At 41.4% G+C, this 16,287-nt stretch overlaps 3 protein-coding genes across 3 annotated transcripts in view; 1 reads left to right on the top strand and 2 right to left on the bottom strand.

Annotated features, from left to right (window-relative positions):
- Positions 1–96: 96 nt before the first annotated feature.
- LOC139758661 (C-type mannose receptor 2-like) lies at positions 97–6,298 on the bottom strand. The gene is made up of 7 exons (XM_071680237.1): positions 6,195–6,298; positions 5,694–5,747; positions 2,115–2,285; positions 1,602–1,850; positions 1,399–1,497; positions 794–964; positions 97–454 (listed from the first exon to the last, which is right to left on the bottom strand). The coding sequence occupies exons 1-7, from the start codon at positions 6,244–6,246 to the stop codon at positions 204–206; spliced, it is 1,047 nt and encodes a 348-aa protein (XP_071536338.1). The 5' UTR covers positions 6,247–6,298; the 3' UTR covers positions 97–203.
- Positions 2,459–4,103, bottom strand: LOC139758660 (uncharacterized). Its single transcript, XM_071680236.1, has one exon. The coding sequence runs from the start codon at positions 3,978–3,980 to the stop codon at positions 2,607–2,609; it is 1,374 nt and encodes a 457-aa protein (XP_071536337.1). The 5' UTR covers positions 3,981–4,103; the 3' UTR covers positions 2,459–2,606.
- Positions 6,299–10,769: 4,471 nt separating the features above from the next.
- Positions 10,770–16,287, top strand: part of Ets65A (DNA-binding protein D-ETS-3) — a 149,951-nt gene continuing 144,433 nt past the window's right edge. Inside the window, exon 1 of the mRNA XM_071680231.1 lies at positions 10,770–10,893. The gene's annotated coding sequence lies outside the window, so the exon portion shown is untranslated. The remainder of the gene's footprint in view (positions 10,894–16,287) is intronic.

Raw genomic sequence — 16,287 nt, 5'->3', positions numbered from 1 at the left:
TCAGATGGGGTAAAGTCACCTGTGAACTACCTTACTACACGTTCTGTACACTACACACACAGGAACCGTTTCAAGAGAGATGATCCATGAAAGACATTTGAGTTTGTCAAGTTTATTATATAATCAAAACCATCGTCAGAACTATTGAATGATGACGACAAATGAGGTACAAATTCTATGGTTCAGCCGACGTCATGCATGTGTTATTGTTGACATATGACGCCAAACATCATGCTACCGATGTTGAAGCAATCGTAGTCATGCATGAGGAAGTGTTCCTTGCTGTTCAGAGCGGCGCAGTTTTGCGCATCGCCTCCGCCCGGCTCTTGTTGCCCCATGCCGAAGTTACCCCAGAATGGGGTGCCCAGGGTGACCTTACTGTTGTCCAACCACCTCCAGTCCCCCTCATGACCTTCGTCGACGCCGCCAACCCAGAAGTTCACACCCGTAATTTCTGTGAAGGATTAAGACGTGACCACAAACTCCGTCCATCACACCTCCACCTCCTCCCACAACCATACCTGGTAATCAACAAGCCAGAGATTCTAGTGGCTTTATCTCCAGACTCAGCCAGCCAGTCACTCACCCACCTAGCCAGTCACCCAGGCCAGTACAGTGGGTTAACACACACTCCGCCGGCAGTAAACAATCCACCAACTCACTAAGTTCCTCTCTTCATCATCTCACTTCTCCAGGTTTCCATCCTGACCTTACCTTACATATTGTTCATATAGAGGTCAATGTTCTAGCTGTGAATAACGAGGATGTGGTGTTCATCAGCACCTGTTCTCACCTCGTTCCTGCATGTAATCATAGATGGCTCCCAGCAGATTAGCGTCGTCAATCTTCACCATCTGTCCGACCAGCTGTTCACAGAGTGACTTCCTCTCCGTCCACGTCCCCGTCCCCACCGTGTCTATGAACAGGCACCGCTCCCCCAGTGGCATGTATGGGGGCGGGCAGACTGGGGAAGGAGTGGGGAAGAGACACATGAACAGCTAGAACAAATCTTTTATAGATGAAGAAAATAGAATGAGACAAGAACAGAGATAACAATTGTTTATTGTCAACTATGTAACTGTGAAGAAGGACGGTTGTACGACCTTTCACCACGACTGCACGACATGTGTGAACGACAGTTCGACCCGTGGGTATGATAGTCTGACCTTTGACCTGATCTATAACGGGTAGATCGAAGGTCACGCCATCATGTCCAAAGGTCGTACTGTAGTATTGAAGGGTCGGACTTCCGTACTCAAGGGTCGTACTTTCGTGCTCAAGGGTCGTACCATCGTGCTGAAGGGTCGTACCGTCGTGTTCAAGGAGTCAGTCTAGATATAATGATATTTGTGTCACTAATTTTGGTCTCACGGATTCAGAACGACAGAGAACGCTTACCTAACTCTACCGTTCTGTTGCTGCTGTTGCTACTGTTGCTACCATTGCTACTGTTGCTTGAGCCCAGCAGCCGTGGTGCCTTAACTTCACTCCTGGAGGCTGTTGAGGAATATCTGCATGTTAACCTTGACACAAGTTGAAGAAGACATATCTTTATATAGGCGAACGAGTGATGGATCATTACACTATATCATAGTATTAACCTGGCTTTTCACACATGAGAGAGTGCCTCTCTGTGCAGCTCGTGTCGTGCATGTAGAATGAGTCATCCCATCGTAGGATGGCGCAGTTCTCCTCGAGTCCTCCTGTGGGTTGCTGGACACCGTCTGGGTAGAAGAGGTCCCCCCAGAGTGGCGTGTTCATGTGGATCTTTGACGATGTCTTGATCCACTCCCACTTTCCCTCCTGCTGCAGGTCGGTTGCTCCCACCCAGTAACTCACGTCGGTATGGCCTAATGATGATAACAACAGTAATGATAACGGTAATGATAACAACAGTGATGATAACGGTAATGATAACAACGGTAATGATAATGGTAATGATAACAACGGTAATGATAACAACAGTAATGATAACAGTGTCATACTACATTTACCCCCTGGCTCAGTTGTTCCCTCCCAACATATGTTCAGAAAGATCGTATATCACATCATTCGTCTTTGATCTCAGAGGACAAGATTGTCGTGAGGCGGTGTGAGGGAGACGGGTTTGTTACCTGTGTCCTGAAGATGCTGGAAGATGGACGAGAGGAAGTTAGCGTCCTGGAGGACAACCAGGTCACTGTTCATGTCTTGACACACCGTCCTCATGTCCTCCCACGTCCCTGCTACTATGTTCTCCACCGCCAAGCACCTGCCACCCACGGGTGTGAAGGGCGGGTCACATCCTACACACACACACACACACACACACACACGGAGGAAGATGATCATTAATGTGATTATTAAGACGATCATGGGCGAAAAGTAATTCAAACGTAATAGAAAAGTGAAACAGGAATACATAGAAAAGACATGTAAGAGCAAGACTTTCGATAGTTTTTTTTTTTAACTAAAATAAAATCCTTTATGAAATAATAATGATTCCTTTAATAAATAAAGACATTTTACCGCTACAAAACTGTTGATAAGATGGATCCATGGAGACAGACCAACTAAAATAGATCCGCCAGAGATGGGCCTCAGAGATGCAACTGGTAACAGGGACTTCACAGAATCATGCCGTCTGGGGGCACCTGGTCCTCATCAACGTCAACATCCAGGTAAGACAATATTTCCAAGGCTTCCTCTCTGGTCCAGAAGTCGAGGGAGAACTGTTCCCCCAGCATGTCCATCCTCAAGCAAGGGTCATTGACATATTGTGACTCGATCTCTTCCTGCGGGTCGACGGGTGCTTCATAGCGGTTGACCTTAATCTCGTGGTGGATGTACCCTTCGCCAAGGTGGGGGAGCCATGCCAGGCCTAGGTAGAGGTACTTTGCACCTTCGCCTTTAACAATCCGCAAGAACTTAGGAGTCACGCCCAGCGAATGAACATAAATGCCAATTTGTTTCTGGGATGCTGGGTGCAAGTGGTTCCTTGCGCAGTATTGTGTGTAAACCTCAAACAGATGTCTAACGACCACGGCATATTCGTCATCATCTGTCAGGTACAGGTGGCTCTGGAAGAACTCTTTGAAGTTCTCCAGGTTTTCCTTAGGGTTGTTTACTACTTTTATCTGGTCGTCCTCAGGAGAAACATCATAATTCACGACCTTTCCTGCTCTCAGTCGTTTGCTGCAGCGTCGGTCGTCCACCTCGAACTGTCGTTTGCAGGGGGGTGATGGTGAGGAGGAGGAGGAGGAGGAGGTGGTGGTGTGAAGAGTGACTTCTTCCTCTTCGGTCTGGGGTTCCAAATCACTTTCATCGATCTCAAACTGGGTAGTGAATGCGTAAGAGAGCAGAGTGTCATGGTAGTCTTCTGTGTCCAAGTATTCCTCAGTCACTGGATGAGGGGATGAGGAGGATGAATCCACTTCAGGCACTGCAGTCTGAAGCTGAAGTCTCTCCAACAGGACGTAAGGTTGGCAGGACAATTTTGGGTCAACGTCAACCTGAGCCTCGTCTGGTGGAGGAGATTCATCATCGAAGGATGAGGATGGGGTCAAGGTTGAGCTGGATTCATCTGAGGTGTCTGCATACTCGGGGCTGGTCCAACTCTCGGAGCTGCTGGAAGATCCAGGGGTGCAAGAGACAGAGTTGCGAGATTTAGGGTTCACTTTATGGCTGACTATTGGGCTCACGTCATGTTTTACAGGTCCCTTTACCAGCACAAGACCAACGTAGGCATATTTCTGGCCAATTCCGTTGGTGCCACCGATTCTTGCAGATGCCTTGATGCCCATTTTTGAGAGGAGACGACCCATGAAAACAACAGAGATGGATTCTTGGCTTTGGGATCGGCAGTAGCGTTTGTATTTTGCATATAGCTCGTCACGAGTAACAAGATCCCCAGAGTTTCGGGTCACCTTGCACTGATCACGCAGGAACATCAGGAACCCCTTCTTTGCATCGAAGAGTGATTCTCTGCCCAATCCAGCCATCCTTGATGATTGTACCACTCTTATATTGCAGGCAGAAATTTGGATTGTGTTTGCTTACATTGCCTTATATCCCAGATACATCATCAATTATGGTTAACTTCCTCAGTCACGTGACCACCAACTCTCTCTCAAGACAGTTTTGATCTTTTTATTATTTCTTATTATGCCAAGGTTGTAGTGAAGATTTGGGTTATGTCAAGGTTGTAGTGGAGATGTGGGTTATGTCAAGGTTAATGTCAAGGGTGTAGTGAAGATTTGGGTTATGTCAAGGTTGTAGTGGAGATGTGGTTTATGTAGAGGTTGTAGTGGAGTTGTGGGTTATGTAGAGGTTGTAGTGGAGATGTGGGTTATGTAGAGGTTGTAGTGATGTGGGTTATGTAGAGGTTGTAGTGGAGATGTGGGTCGTGGCAAGGTTAATGTCAAGTGTGTATTGAAGATGTGAGTTATGTGTTAAGGGTTATGTCAAGGGTGTAGTGAAGATTTGGGTTATGGTAAGGGTTATGTCAAGGTTGTAGTGGAGATATGGGTTATGTCAAGGGTTATGTCAAGGGTGTAGTGAAGATATGAGTTATGTTAAGGGTTATGTCAAGGGTGTAGTGAAGATATGAGTTATGTCAAGGGTGTAGTGAAGATATGAGTTATGTCAAGGGTTTTGTCGAGGGTGTAGTGAGGATATGAGTTATAAAAAGGGTAATGTCAAGGGTGTAGTGAATATATGAGTTATGTCAAGGGTAATGTCTAGGGTGTAGTGAAGATATGAGTTATGTCAAGGGTTATATCAAAGTTGTAGTGAAGATATGAGTTATATCAAGGGCTATGTCAAGGGTGTAGTGAAGATATGAGTTATGTCAAGGGTTATGTCAAGGGTAATGTCTAGGGTGTAGTGAAGATATGAGTTATGTCAAGGGTTATGTCAAGTGTAGTGAAGGTATGAGTTATGTCAAGGGTTATGTCAAGGGTTATGTCCAGGGTGTAGTGAAGATATGAGTTATGTCTAGGGTGTAGTGAAGATATGAGCTATGTCTAGGGTGTAGTGAAGATATGAGTTATGCCAAGGGTTATGTCAAGTGTAGTGGAGATAGGGGTTATGTTGAGGGTTATGTCAAGGTTGTAGTGAAGATGTGAGTTATGTCAAGGGTTATGTCAAGGATTATGTCAAGGTTGTAGTGAAGATATGGGTTATGTCAAGGGTTATGTCAAGTATAGTGAAGATATGGGTTATGTCAAGGGTTATGTCAAGTATAGTGAAGATATGGGTTATGTCAAGGGTATAGATCAGCAGTAATAGTCAAGGTCTGTGTGGCCTGGATGTGGATAGGGAGCCTAGGCTTGGGTGCATCACACATGACAGCTAGAAAATGAATGTGAGCGGATGCTGCATGTCTTCGTCTGTTTCTGGCGCTACCTTCCTGAGTCTGGAAACGGCGATCGTTGTAAGCCTCTACCACATGTTTATGGCTAGTGGTGCCAGAGATAAATACGTCCAATGGTCTTAAATGATTATTGATCTTGTCTGGTTTTTCCTAACCAACTCTTGACTTTACCACATCTTTTAAGAAAGTGATGTACACTAAAATATGAACAACGTGTGGCCAATTTGTAATGAACACCACAGCGATATGTATCTTGTCACAGGAATTATAAAACCATTATGATAAACAAATGATTACTATTATTTTCTTTAGTGGTTGAGAAGGATTGGTGAATACATACCATTTCGAAGATTAGACGTTGGTAAATTGGTTGTGGTGCCTGACACAACTCTTCCTGTCAGTCAAAAGAAAGAATAATATCTTAATTACAAAGTTGTTAGCATGTGTTATACTTGTTACTAATATACTTAAAGGAATTTATCATTATTATTATTATTATTATTATAATTATTATTATTATTATTATTATTATTATTATTATCATTATTATTATTATTATTATTATTATTATCATCATTATTATATTATCATTATTATTATTATTATCATTATTATTATCATTATCATTATCATTGTTATTATTATTATTATCATTATATTATCATTATTATTATTATCATTATTATTATTATCATTATTATTATTATTATTATTATTATTATTATTATTATTATTATTATTATTATCATTATTATCATCATTTCTCGCTTTTGCGATTACCATCTTTCGGAATTGATTACTGTTTCAAACCTTTCCGATGAAGAGCAATTGAACAGCTTACCAGCGAGGAAGAGGCAGGTCAGGATGGAGCTCCAGGTCAGGTACCAGGTCATCACGTGGCAGGTGGCTGGCTGGCTCGGTGCTCGGCCTCGCTGAGTGTTGCACACCTTTATATAATGTCTGGACACATGGCCAGCCCACCATGTGTTCTCTCCCATACCATGTGTGTGTGTGTCTGTGTGTGTGTGTGTGTGTGTGTGTGTACACGTTAACAACAACAGGTGGTTATTATGTGTGAACTCTCAGATAAGATCGTATTTTGCTGTAATGGGAAGATTATAACAAGTCTTACGTCACTCATCGATAGGTTTCCTCTTAAGTTTCGTATAATTATATTGTGCCTTATAATGGTGTCTCTGATGATAGAGGCTGTCTGACGTGTGGGGTTAAGGGGTTGTCTGAAGTGTGGGGTTAAGGGGTTGTCTGAAGTGTGGGGTTAAGGGGTTGTCTGAAGTGTGGGGTTAAGGGGTTGTCTGAAGTGTGGGGTTAAGGAGTTGTCTCAGGTGTGGGGTTAAGGGGTTGTCTGAAGTGTGGGGTTAAGGGGTTGTCTGACGTGTGGGGTTAAGGGGTTGTCTGACGTGTGGGGTTAAGGGGTTGTCTGAAGTGTGGGGTTAAGGGGTTGTCTGACGTGTGGGGTTAAGGGGTTGTCTGACGTGTGGGGTTAAGGGGTTGTCTCAGGTGTGGGGTTAAGGGGTTGTCTGACGTGTGGGGTTAAGGGGTTGTCTGAAGTGTGGGGTTAAGGGGTTGTCTGAAGTGTGGGGTTAAGGGGTTGTCTGAAGTGTGGGGTTAAGGGGTTGTCTGAAGTGTGGGGTTAAGGGGTTGTCTCAGGTGTGGGGTTAAGGGGTTGTCTGAAGTGTGGGGTTAAGGGGTTGTCTGAAGTGTGGGGTTAAGGGGTTGTCTGAAGTGTGGGGTTAAGGGGTTGTCTGAAGTGTGGGGTTAAGGGGTTGTCTCAGGTGTGGGGTTAAGGGGTTGTCTGAAGTGTGGGGTTAAGGGGTTGTCTGAAGTGTGGGGTTAAGGGGTTGTCTCAGGTGTGGGGTTAAGGGGTTGTCTGAAGTGTGGGGTTAAGGGGTTGTCTGAAGTGTGGGGTTAAGGGGTTGTCTCAGGTGTGGGGTTAAGGGGTTGTCTGAAGTGTGGGGTTAAGGGGTTGTCTCAGGTGTGGGGTTAAGTGGAGGATTAATATTGATCACTGGAGTCAGTTGGTACCAAGTGTTGTAATCATGCGCCTCGTTATCAGAGACGTATGCCGGCCAGACCAATTGTTTGATAACATTGATATCTTATCATTATACCGATTCCAATGATAGAGCAAAATACGTTAATAAACACGTCATCAATTATCAAGTGGTAGTTAGAAGTGAAGGATGTTAGAAAAGCATTTTAAACATTTTCATTAATCAGTTTTGATAATTGATTCTCTGAAGGAAAATGTAGTCAGATTACAGACGTTTGGTTTAGACTTATGGTATAAGTAAGGTTAACAACTGTTAGTAGTAATTAAATACAACTATATATCTACCCTCGATTATTTACATAATATGTTACCTAATAAATGGAAATAATGACATGTACAAATTATTTTTAGTACCTTATCATATTAGTGATTCTAATGAGTAATTAAACTTAAGGTTGTGAGTCTGAATTCCCTTATGATCCCAGATGGAAACGAATACACAACATTTGGATTTAAGAAGAAAACGGGAAGGGGCAGGGTGACCACGTGGAGCGGGATGACGTGCTAAGATAAGAGAATATCCCGACCGGGTGACCCGGTGTTCAGTATCAACGTGGGGGGGGGGGGGGGGGGTAATGCTGTACACGTGCTGCTGCACAACCAGCTGTCATCTTCCCCCCAGCCACAGGGGGGGGGGGGGGAGGTGCCTGACCTCGTGTCTATCTCCAGCGTGGGAACTCTTGCATCTTCCGTCTCCAGCTTCCTCACATGACCTAACCTGACCAGACAGGAACTCTGAAAGTTGAAGAGATTAATTACACAATTCTATAAATCATTTTATATATTAATTTGAATAAGTAACAAATTACCATATTTTCTTAAGAAACATAAAGTTTGAGTACATGTCTTTTCTATGCATTTCTGTGTTCCACTTTCCTATAACATCTGTTGTTCTAATCTACCAATAAAAAGATGGTAAAAATTGAATACTCAAACTTTATGTTTCTTAAGAAAAATATGGTAATTTGCTACTTATTCAAATTAATATATAAAATGATTTATAGAATTGTGTGATTAATCTCTTCCTCTTTCAGAGTTCCTGTATGGTCTTAAGTCAAGAATACTAGACCCCTGACGAGCTACTCCGTCCATAGTGGGTCATCAAACCTCTATAATGGCCAGTAAGGGGGAGGAAGATCATTATTGACCATTGCTGCCATCCGAACCTCACCCGGCGATGCTCACTGGTCTGTCTATAAAGGTCATTCAATGCCCCATAACGGCCAGACGGAAGGATCGGCGACTCCTTCCTCTCCTTAACCCTATATTACCCCAACGATGCTCACTTGTTCCCTGTATAAACATCATTACAAGATATTACACAAAGTGTAAATATATATATATATATATATATATATATATATATATATATATATATATATATATATATATATATATATATATATATATATATATATATATATATGTACACGTTGAGATGCATAGGTATGTATATTAGCGTGTATGGACGTATGTGGATGGGTAGGGCCATTCTTTCGTCTGTTTCCATGCGCTACCTCGCTAACGCGGGAGACAGCGACAAAGCAAAATGAATGAATAATAAGATGATAATAATAATAATAATAATAATAATAATAATAATAATAATAATAAAAATAATATAATGATTAATAATTGATAATAATAATGATAATAATGCAGTTACGAGAAATACATAAAACTTCTTTCTGTTATATTGCATTCTTTATACTATATCGGAATTTACTAAGGTAATATGCTCAAATTTGTTGTCGTTTTCTTTATACTTATCAATCCCTGCGTAATGAATTAAGTTCAATATTTCTAAATCAATATTATCATTACCATATCATCTGATACAACTATTTCCATCATTTTATCATTATTATAGAGTTTTGGTCTACTCAGATCTATTGGATGTGAATGCAATAGGGCATGTGTCAAGTAAACGGGTTTCGCGCCTCATTTTTTCCGTTGGAAGTGTCCAGTTTGTGTGTCCAGAAAGTTCGAGAAAATGATTCCAAATCAGTCGTTTGCTTCAGTACGTCTCCGGTGCTTGACGAGGTAAGGTGCGTCTCATGTGATCTAACCAAAAAGTGCAATAATTATATTTGTAAAGACTTGGACACTCGTAATATAGCATTCAGAGCATGAAATAGTGATAGAGTGCTTAGTAGATTTCGTGAATGTGAAATTGTCATTGTGATTTGTGAATGAAAGACGAGTTAACAATTTGATTGCCGTTTGGATATGGCGAGACCGTTAACGGCTCTCGTTCAACATGACGCCGTGTAGGCAAGGTTTGGCCAAACCCAATATAACATCTGTATATTTGAATTAAAAAAAGGAGTTAATTAAAGTTCTGTGATGATATTTAATCAAGGAAACTAGATTTTACTTAAAATATAGTTTTTCTGATGCTTAACCCAGTTATGTATATGTTCTTTTTTTCTTTGACATGATATTGAAAATTTCTGTAGTTATATTTATGCATTATAGGAGTGAGGTTACACATTACTGTTAGTAAGTGATGTTACGCGTTATAGTTAGTGTGAGGTTACACATTACTGTTGATAAGTGATGTTACGTATTATGTGAGGTTACACATTATAGTTTATAGGAAAGTTTAAGCGCCATAGTTTATAACATTTAAGGTACGAATTATTGTTTAATGAACTTTAGTTAATTCAAATTGTCATGATCAAGCGAGTTCAAGTTTGTTATATCAAGGTCTGGTTCACTGTAAGGCAACTACCCAACATTACTAAACGGGTGACTTATAACGAGGACGTGTAACGAGGTCATAGGTCGTTAGAGACGTACGGGGAAACTACCGACCGTCGACCGCGTCGGGGAGCGGGCCCAGTTGCCGGACACTGGAGTATCCGGCCTGATGACCGGATATCCGGACCGATCTCGATATCCGACCATTCGGATGATATATTCAAATTCCTTGCAGTCTAGGGAAACGATGGTAATGTTGTTTGGTTGATGTACAAAATCCCGGACGGTCATTAGGTGTATGTCATTTTCTAAGCCAAAATTTATTAGAATTTAGATGAAGATTGACAACTTTTGTACTGTATCTGATTAGGAAGCATCCGGGACCTGTTACAGAAATATAAAGGATAATCCATTGATAAGGCTAATAAAGGAACTACGGGGAAGTATAGAACAGGTGGTCAACTAATTAAGCCACGATAATCTTAATCGTAATTTGGAGGAAAACTGTGGGAGTTGAGATTACGAAAGGTTCATTCTTTTCGTAAAATAAATTCCCTGCATATTTTCGTGTAATTGTTGTACATGTGCTAGATTTATGTAGCAAACAAGATATGAATATAATATTTGTAATTCTTATCCATCACCAGATTTTCTGAAGAACATTTGATGGAACAACATCGCAAGAGGCGAGCCTCCATTCTCAAGCCATTTCGTAAAGGAATTAATCATATATTGTGCACAAGTCATGGAGATTTTCATCTGTAAGGTAAGATTATTGATTATATTTACACTCTTACTACTGTAATGTATTCTTTACGTTCTGTCTTAAGGTAAAACTCTAGTGACATATCTCTGCCTGTTTCACTTAATCCAGTTATGGGGTCGAAAGGAACTTCCATTTGCCATTCTATGCTTAAATACTTGGGACAGACAGACGTACGGCAGCGTAGACGCTTGGCAGCACCATCCCCTGGGAGATATAATACCCCCCACCCCCACACCCCACGGCCATAGTTGCTGGATTCGCAGTTTGAACGTCTTCAAAGTGTGCGCGTGATCCATCACAATCCCCGTCGTCAATTATCAATAAAGGCGGGAGGCACATCCATCAGGCGGCGTGTCACGTGACCCGCCAGGCCCCGGATGTGCCCGCCGGGGGGAGAGTTGCCACCTCGTGAATATTTATGAAGTGCCCCCAGCAGGCAGCTCAAACTTATCTTAGTTGCCTTCTCAGTTGATATTTTCATATTTGTAATATATTCCATTTTTTTGTATATTGCTAGTACGTGAATTATAAGCTTTAAATTTTACTGAAAACACTTAATTCCTGTATCTTTATTACTAATTTGAATTAGTATATCAAATCCTAGCAGGACTATTATGATAAATCAGAATATTCATTCCAGATTATCATGAATTAATGAACCATATACCAGGATTATTACCAAAGATTTGATGCAGTAACTTAAAAATGCTAATTAGAAAATTAATCCATTATAACATAGGACATAAATCAATTCATAACATGGGACATAGATTAATCCATTGTAACGGGACATCATAATTAATCCATTGTAACAGGACATCATAAATTGATCCATTTAACATGGGACATCATAAATTGATCCATTTAACATGGGACAAATTGATCCATTATATAAAGGAACATCATAAATTCGTATATTAATTTCTGGGATTATCTTCATGTATTGAATCGTTAATTTCAGAATATATATAAAATCCTGAGATTTATCTTGATAGCAATCCTTGGGAATACTATCGGCTGTTAATCTATTAATTCCTGGGTTTACTAAAGACATTAGATTCTAGGACTATTACTGGCAATTAATCTGTCAACTAAGGATTACCCAATACCTTTATAGTAATTTCTTCAGTATGGATCCTTGATGTAATTTATTAATGTAGGAGAGTTGTATATAATATATATATATATATATATATATATATATATATAATATATATATAATATATATATATTATATATATATATATATATTATCTATATATATATATATATATATATATATATATATATATATATATATACCCTGGGGATAGGGGAGAAAGAATACTTCCCACGTATTCCCTGCGTGTCGTAGAAGACGACTAAAAGGGAAGGGAGCGGGGGGCTGGAAATCCTCCCTCCCCCCTTTTTTTTTTTTTTTTTTTCCAAAGGAAGGAACAGAGAAGGGGGCTGGATGAGGATGTTTCCTCAGAGGCCCAGTCCTCTTCTTAACGCTACCTCGCTGACGCGGGAAATGGCGAATAGTATGAAAGAAAGAAAAGAAAAAGATATATATATATATATATATATATATATATATGGATAAGTGTAATATATCCATTTCCATGTAAGGAGAGGGAGCTGCTGGTGGTTAGGACATTAAAGATTCAAAGTACTTGGGTGTTCGGGGAGCATGACGGGTCCAGTGAGTAATTAGAATAAGTAATTTGCATGTGGACAAAGGAATTCCTAAAGTCATGTTGTGGGGCAGGAAGTGCTAGTCTTTTGGTGACGGAGACGAAGCGACACAACTCCCTTCTTTGGTGTGTTTAATGGCTCTCTCTCTCTCTCTCTCTCTCTCTCTCTCTCTCTCTCTCTCTCTCTCTCTCTCTCTCTCTCTCTCCGTATGTCAGACCCACTATATCGGCCTAATAACTTAAACACGTCACAACTTAACTTATGGATTTAACCCAAACTCTATCGCCTGATTAATTATATGATGGGGTAGCCCATGATGGGACGTCTTCCTGGAAAAGCAAATTCTTTCGAGAATGTTGGGTATAAAAGGCGGACACTTACGTACCTGCTGGAAGATACTTGGAATATTATACCTTCCTACAGAAACACTTGGCGTAACTCCCTTCGAAATTCCAATATCTTTACACACTTGATCTACACCTTCCCTCTCTATACCCTCCATCAACACCCTCCATCTACACCCTTCTTACCCATGTATAACCCATTAGGGAGGGGCTCCCCTACCACCACTACGGCTGTTAATAAGTTTATGGGATCTCTCTCTCTCTCTCTCTCTCTCTCTCTCTCTCTCTCTCTCTCTCTCTCTCTCTCTCTCTCTCTCTCTCAGGCTACACCCTGGAAGAGTGATCATAATTTCACTAAGGTAACGGATGTCGCTGTTGGGTAGATATATGAATGAATGAATAGATAGGTATATAAACAAATGCGAATATAAAAAGTTAAATCTAAAGATCTATATGGATAGGTGGAGAAATGGTTAGACACTGATATATATAGCGTGGGCTATGGATAGAGTTGTGCGCAGGAGGATGGATGTGCTGGAAATGAGATGTTTGAGGATAATGTGTGGTGTGAGGTGGTTTGATCGAGTAAGTAACGTAAGGGTAAGAGATGTGTGGAAATAAAAAGAGCGTGGTTGAGAGAGCAGAAGAGGGTGTTTTAAAATGGTTTGGGCACATGGAGAGAATGAGTGAGGAAAGATTGACCAAGAGGATATATGTGTCGGAGGTGGAGGGAACGAGGAGAAGAGGGAGACCAAATTGGAGGTGGAAAGATGGAGTGAAAAAGATTTTGTGTGATCGGGGCCTGAACATGCAGGAGGGTGAAAGGAGGGCAAGGAATAGAGTGAATTGGAGCGATGTGGTATACAGGGGTTGACGTGCTGTCAGTGGATTGAATCAAGGCATGTGAAGCGTCCGGGGTAAACCATGGAAAGCTGTGTAGGTATGTATATTTGTGTGTGTGGACGTGTGTATGTACGTGTATGGGGGGGGTTGGGCCATTTCTTTCGTCTGTTTCCTTGCGCTACCTCGCAAACGCGGGAGACAGCGACAAAGTATAAAAAAAAAAAAAATATATATATATATATATATATATATATATATATATATATATATATATATATATATATATATATATATATATATATAATTAAGCTAGATATACAGATGAATAAAATCAATGATTCCCGGACCCCAGCTCTATAACTGGCAATAACATAACTTCAGGTCCTCTTGGGTGTTGTTGGGGGAAGTCAGGAGGCCATAACGGGTGTGGCAACACCGGGTCTACACCCTCACTGTATCCTGGGCAACCCTCGCTAGATGCTCTGGGGATCATTAGTTTAAAACCTTCCAGACTTTCTGCTTTTATAAGAGTTTTATTCCAGCAAGAGACAATATCAATGGCGGCGGTTAGGGCATCAAGAACGTTACCCACATTGAGGCATTATCGCCCCTGTTTCATTCGTCTCTTAGTGTTGTAATGGCACGCGTTAAGTGGGTGGGGTTAGGCCCTTACGTCCACGGGAGGCCCTGTAGCAAGCGAACACAATGCTTTCTTTTGAAATGCATATTCATCCCTTCTTTTTATAACATCCTCTCCACTGCAATTAACTGTTATGCTAATTAAATAAACAATAAAGCCACCAGGATCCCATTTTCTTGGTAGCGTTTTTGGTGAGGGTCTTTCCTGGGCTGTTTGTTTACCCTCCTTGGGGGGGGGGGGGAAGAGTAGTGGTAGTACGGGCCTAAACCACTCCTGGCTTTCTTTACTTTCCTTACTATGGATTAAAGTATTATTTTCCCCACTTTTTATTGAACAGACTTTGTCTCTACACTTGACATATATTACTTTTTTTATTTCGTTTCATAAAAAGAATGCCTGAATATGGTATGGAGGACTAAACTGAAGTATTTATCTCTAAAGATTATCATAATCCTGTGGTCATAATTTGTTTACTGTAATACAAGTAATATTTTTTTCCTGTGTTGACCTGAGTTAAACCGTTACCCAGGTCCGTGGAATTTGTACGTGATTTATCAGTGGAGTTGTACAGCTTCGTACGTTAAGTTGATTACATAAATATTCTGATTAAATTGTATCTGTCTGATCGTTCAGAATTATTGGTGAATTCTGGAGTATTTGTCCCCCTCCGAGTTGAGGCACGCAGTGTAGCCAGCGCGGATGATAATTGGGAAACCAACAAAGACGATGTACTTTAACTATTTTCCAGTTTTATATACGTTATATTCGATATTCTTATATATCATTCAACTCATATGTAGCCTATATCTATATTTATATACGAGTAGGGAGAGAGAAGTGTAAGGGTATATGCCAAAAATGATTTAATGGTTATGAGGAGTTAGTGGACGTGGGATGTGGTAACACTGCGGCCAGTCATTAGCGGGCGACGAGCCTGAATCTGCGGGAGGCTTACAGTGGCGTCTATGTCTCGCTTTCTCTAAGGACTAAAGTCACTTAGAGACCGGGCGAGTAGTCAGCCACATTGCCCGAGGGCTTGAGCACCCTCCTGCCGCTAGAGCCAGTAATGAGGGGAGGGATGAGGCAAGAAAAACACATAAAGAAAAAGGATGGCGGGGCCCGCCTAAGATGTCCATATTGGCGGGTATTTTCTCTGTGCGAGGCTAGTGTCATGGCGGCCGACAACCCACCGCACCGAGTCTTTACCCGCGATTCCCAGTCTTATAAAGACCCTCAAAACCCACACATTCCAAGTATACTCAAGGAAATGACGTGTTTGTCCTCTTGACCAACTTACTAGACGCGGTTATGGGGCATCGGGTCTCCACTGGTGTATACGACAGACCGTTTTGTCGAGGTTATATATTTTTAGAGGTCTCTTTCGTGGTCTCTATAACACGTTCACGAGACCTGACATGTCATCGAGCGAGATATCCAGACGAGAAATGAGTCACGTATTGCATTATTATCACTTGTGTTTTATGATGTCTTTTTAAGTGTCATTAAATGTCACTTGAACGTTAATCCTTCAAGCACGTCACGAGCAATTGCAGTACGACGCCTGAGTGTGTGATGGACCGGCCATTGACCTGACCCTTAACGATCTGGCCAGCATTCCCAAGGGTCGTGCCGTCGTGTTGAAAAGCCGTACCCACGTGCCCAAGCCTCGTACTATCGTGCTTAGAGGGTCGTACCCTTGTAGTGGAGTCGTTCCATCGTGCTCAGGGGTCGTGCAGTCGTGCTCAGGGGTCGTACAGTCGTGCTCAGGGGTCGTATCATCTCACCACAGTACAGATATATTATTCTTAACTTAATGGACGATTAAGTCATCGAGTAGTATGAATTGACCATATTCGAACGCAGATTGGGTGAGGCAAACCTCAGAAACCG

The sequence above is a fragment of the Panulirus ornatus genome, chromosome 31 (genome assembly GCF_036320965.1).
Source record: "Panulirus ornatus isolate Po-2019 chromosome 31, ASM3632096v1, whole genome shotgun sequence".
Taxonomy (NCBI): Eukaryota; Metazoa; Arthropoda; class Malacostraca; order Decapoda; family Palinuridae; genus Panulirus; species Panulirus ornatus.
The sequence above is the reverse complement of the archived record's forward strand: the minus strand, read 5'-3'. Positions and strand labels throughout refer to the sequence as shown.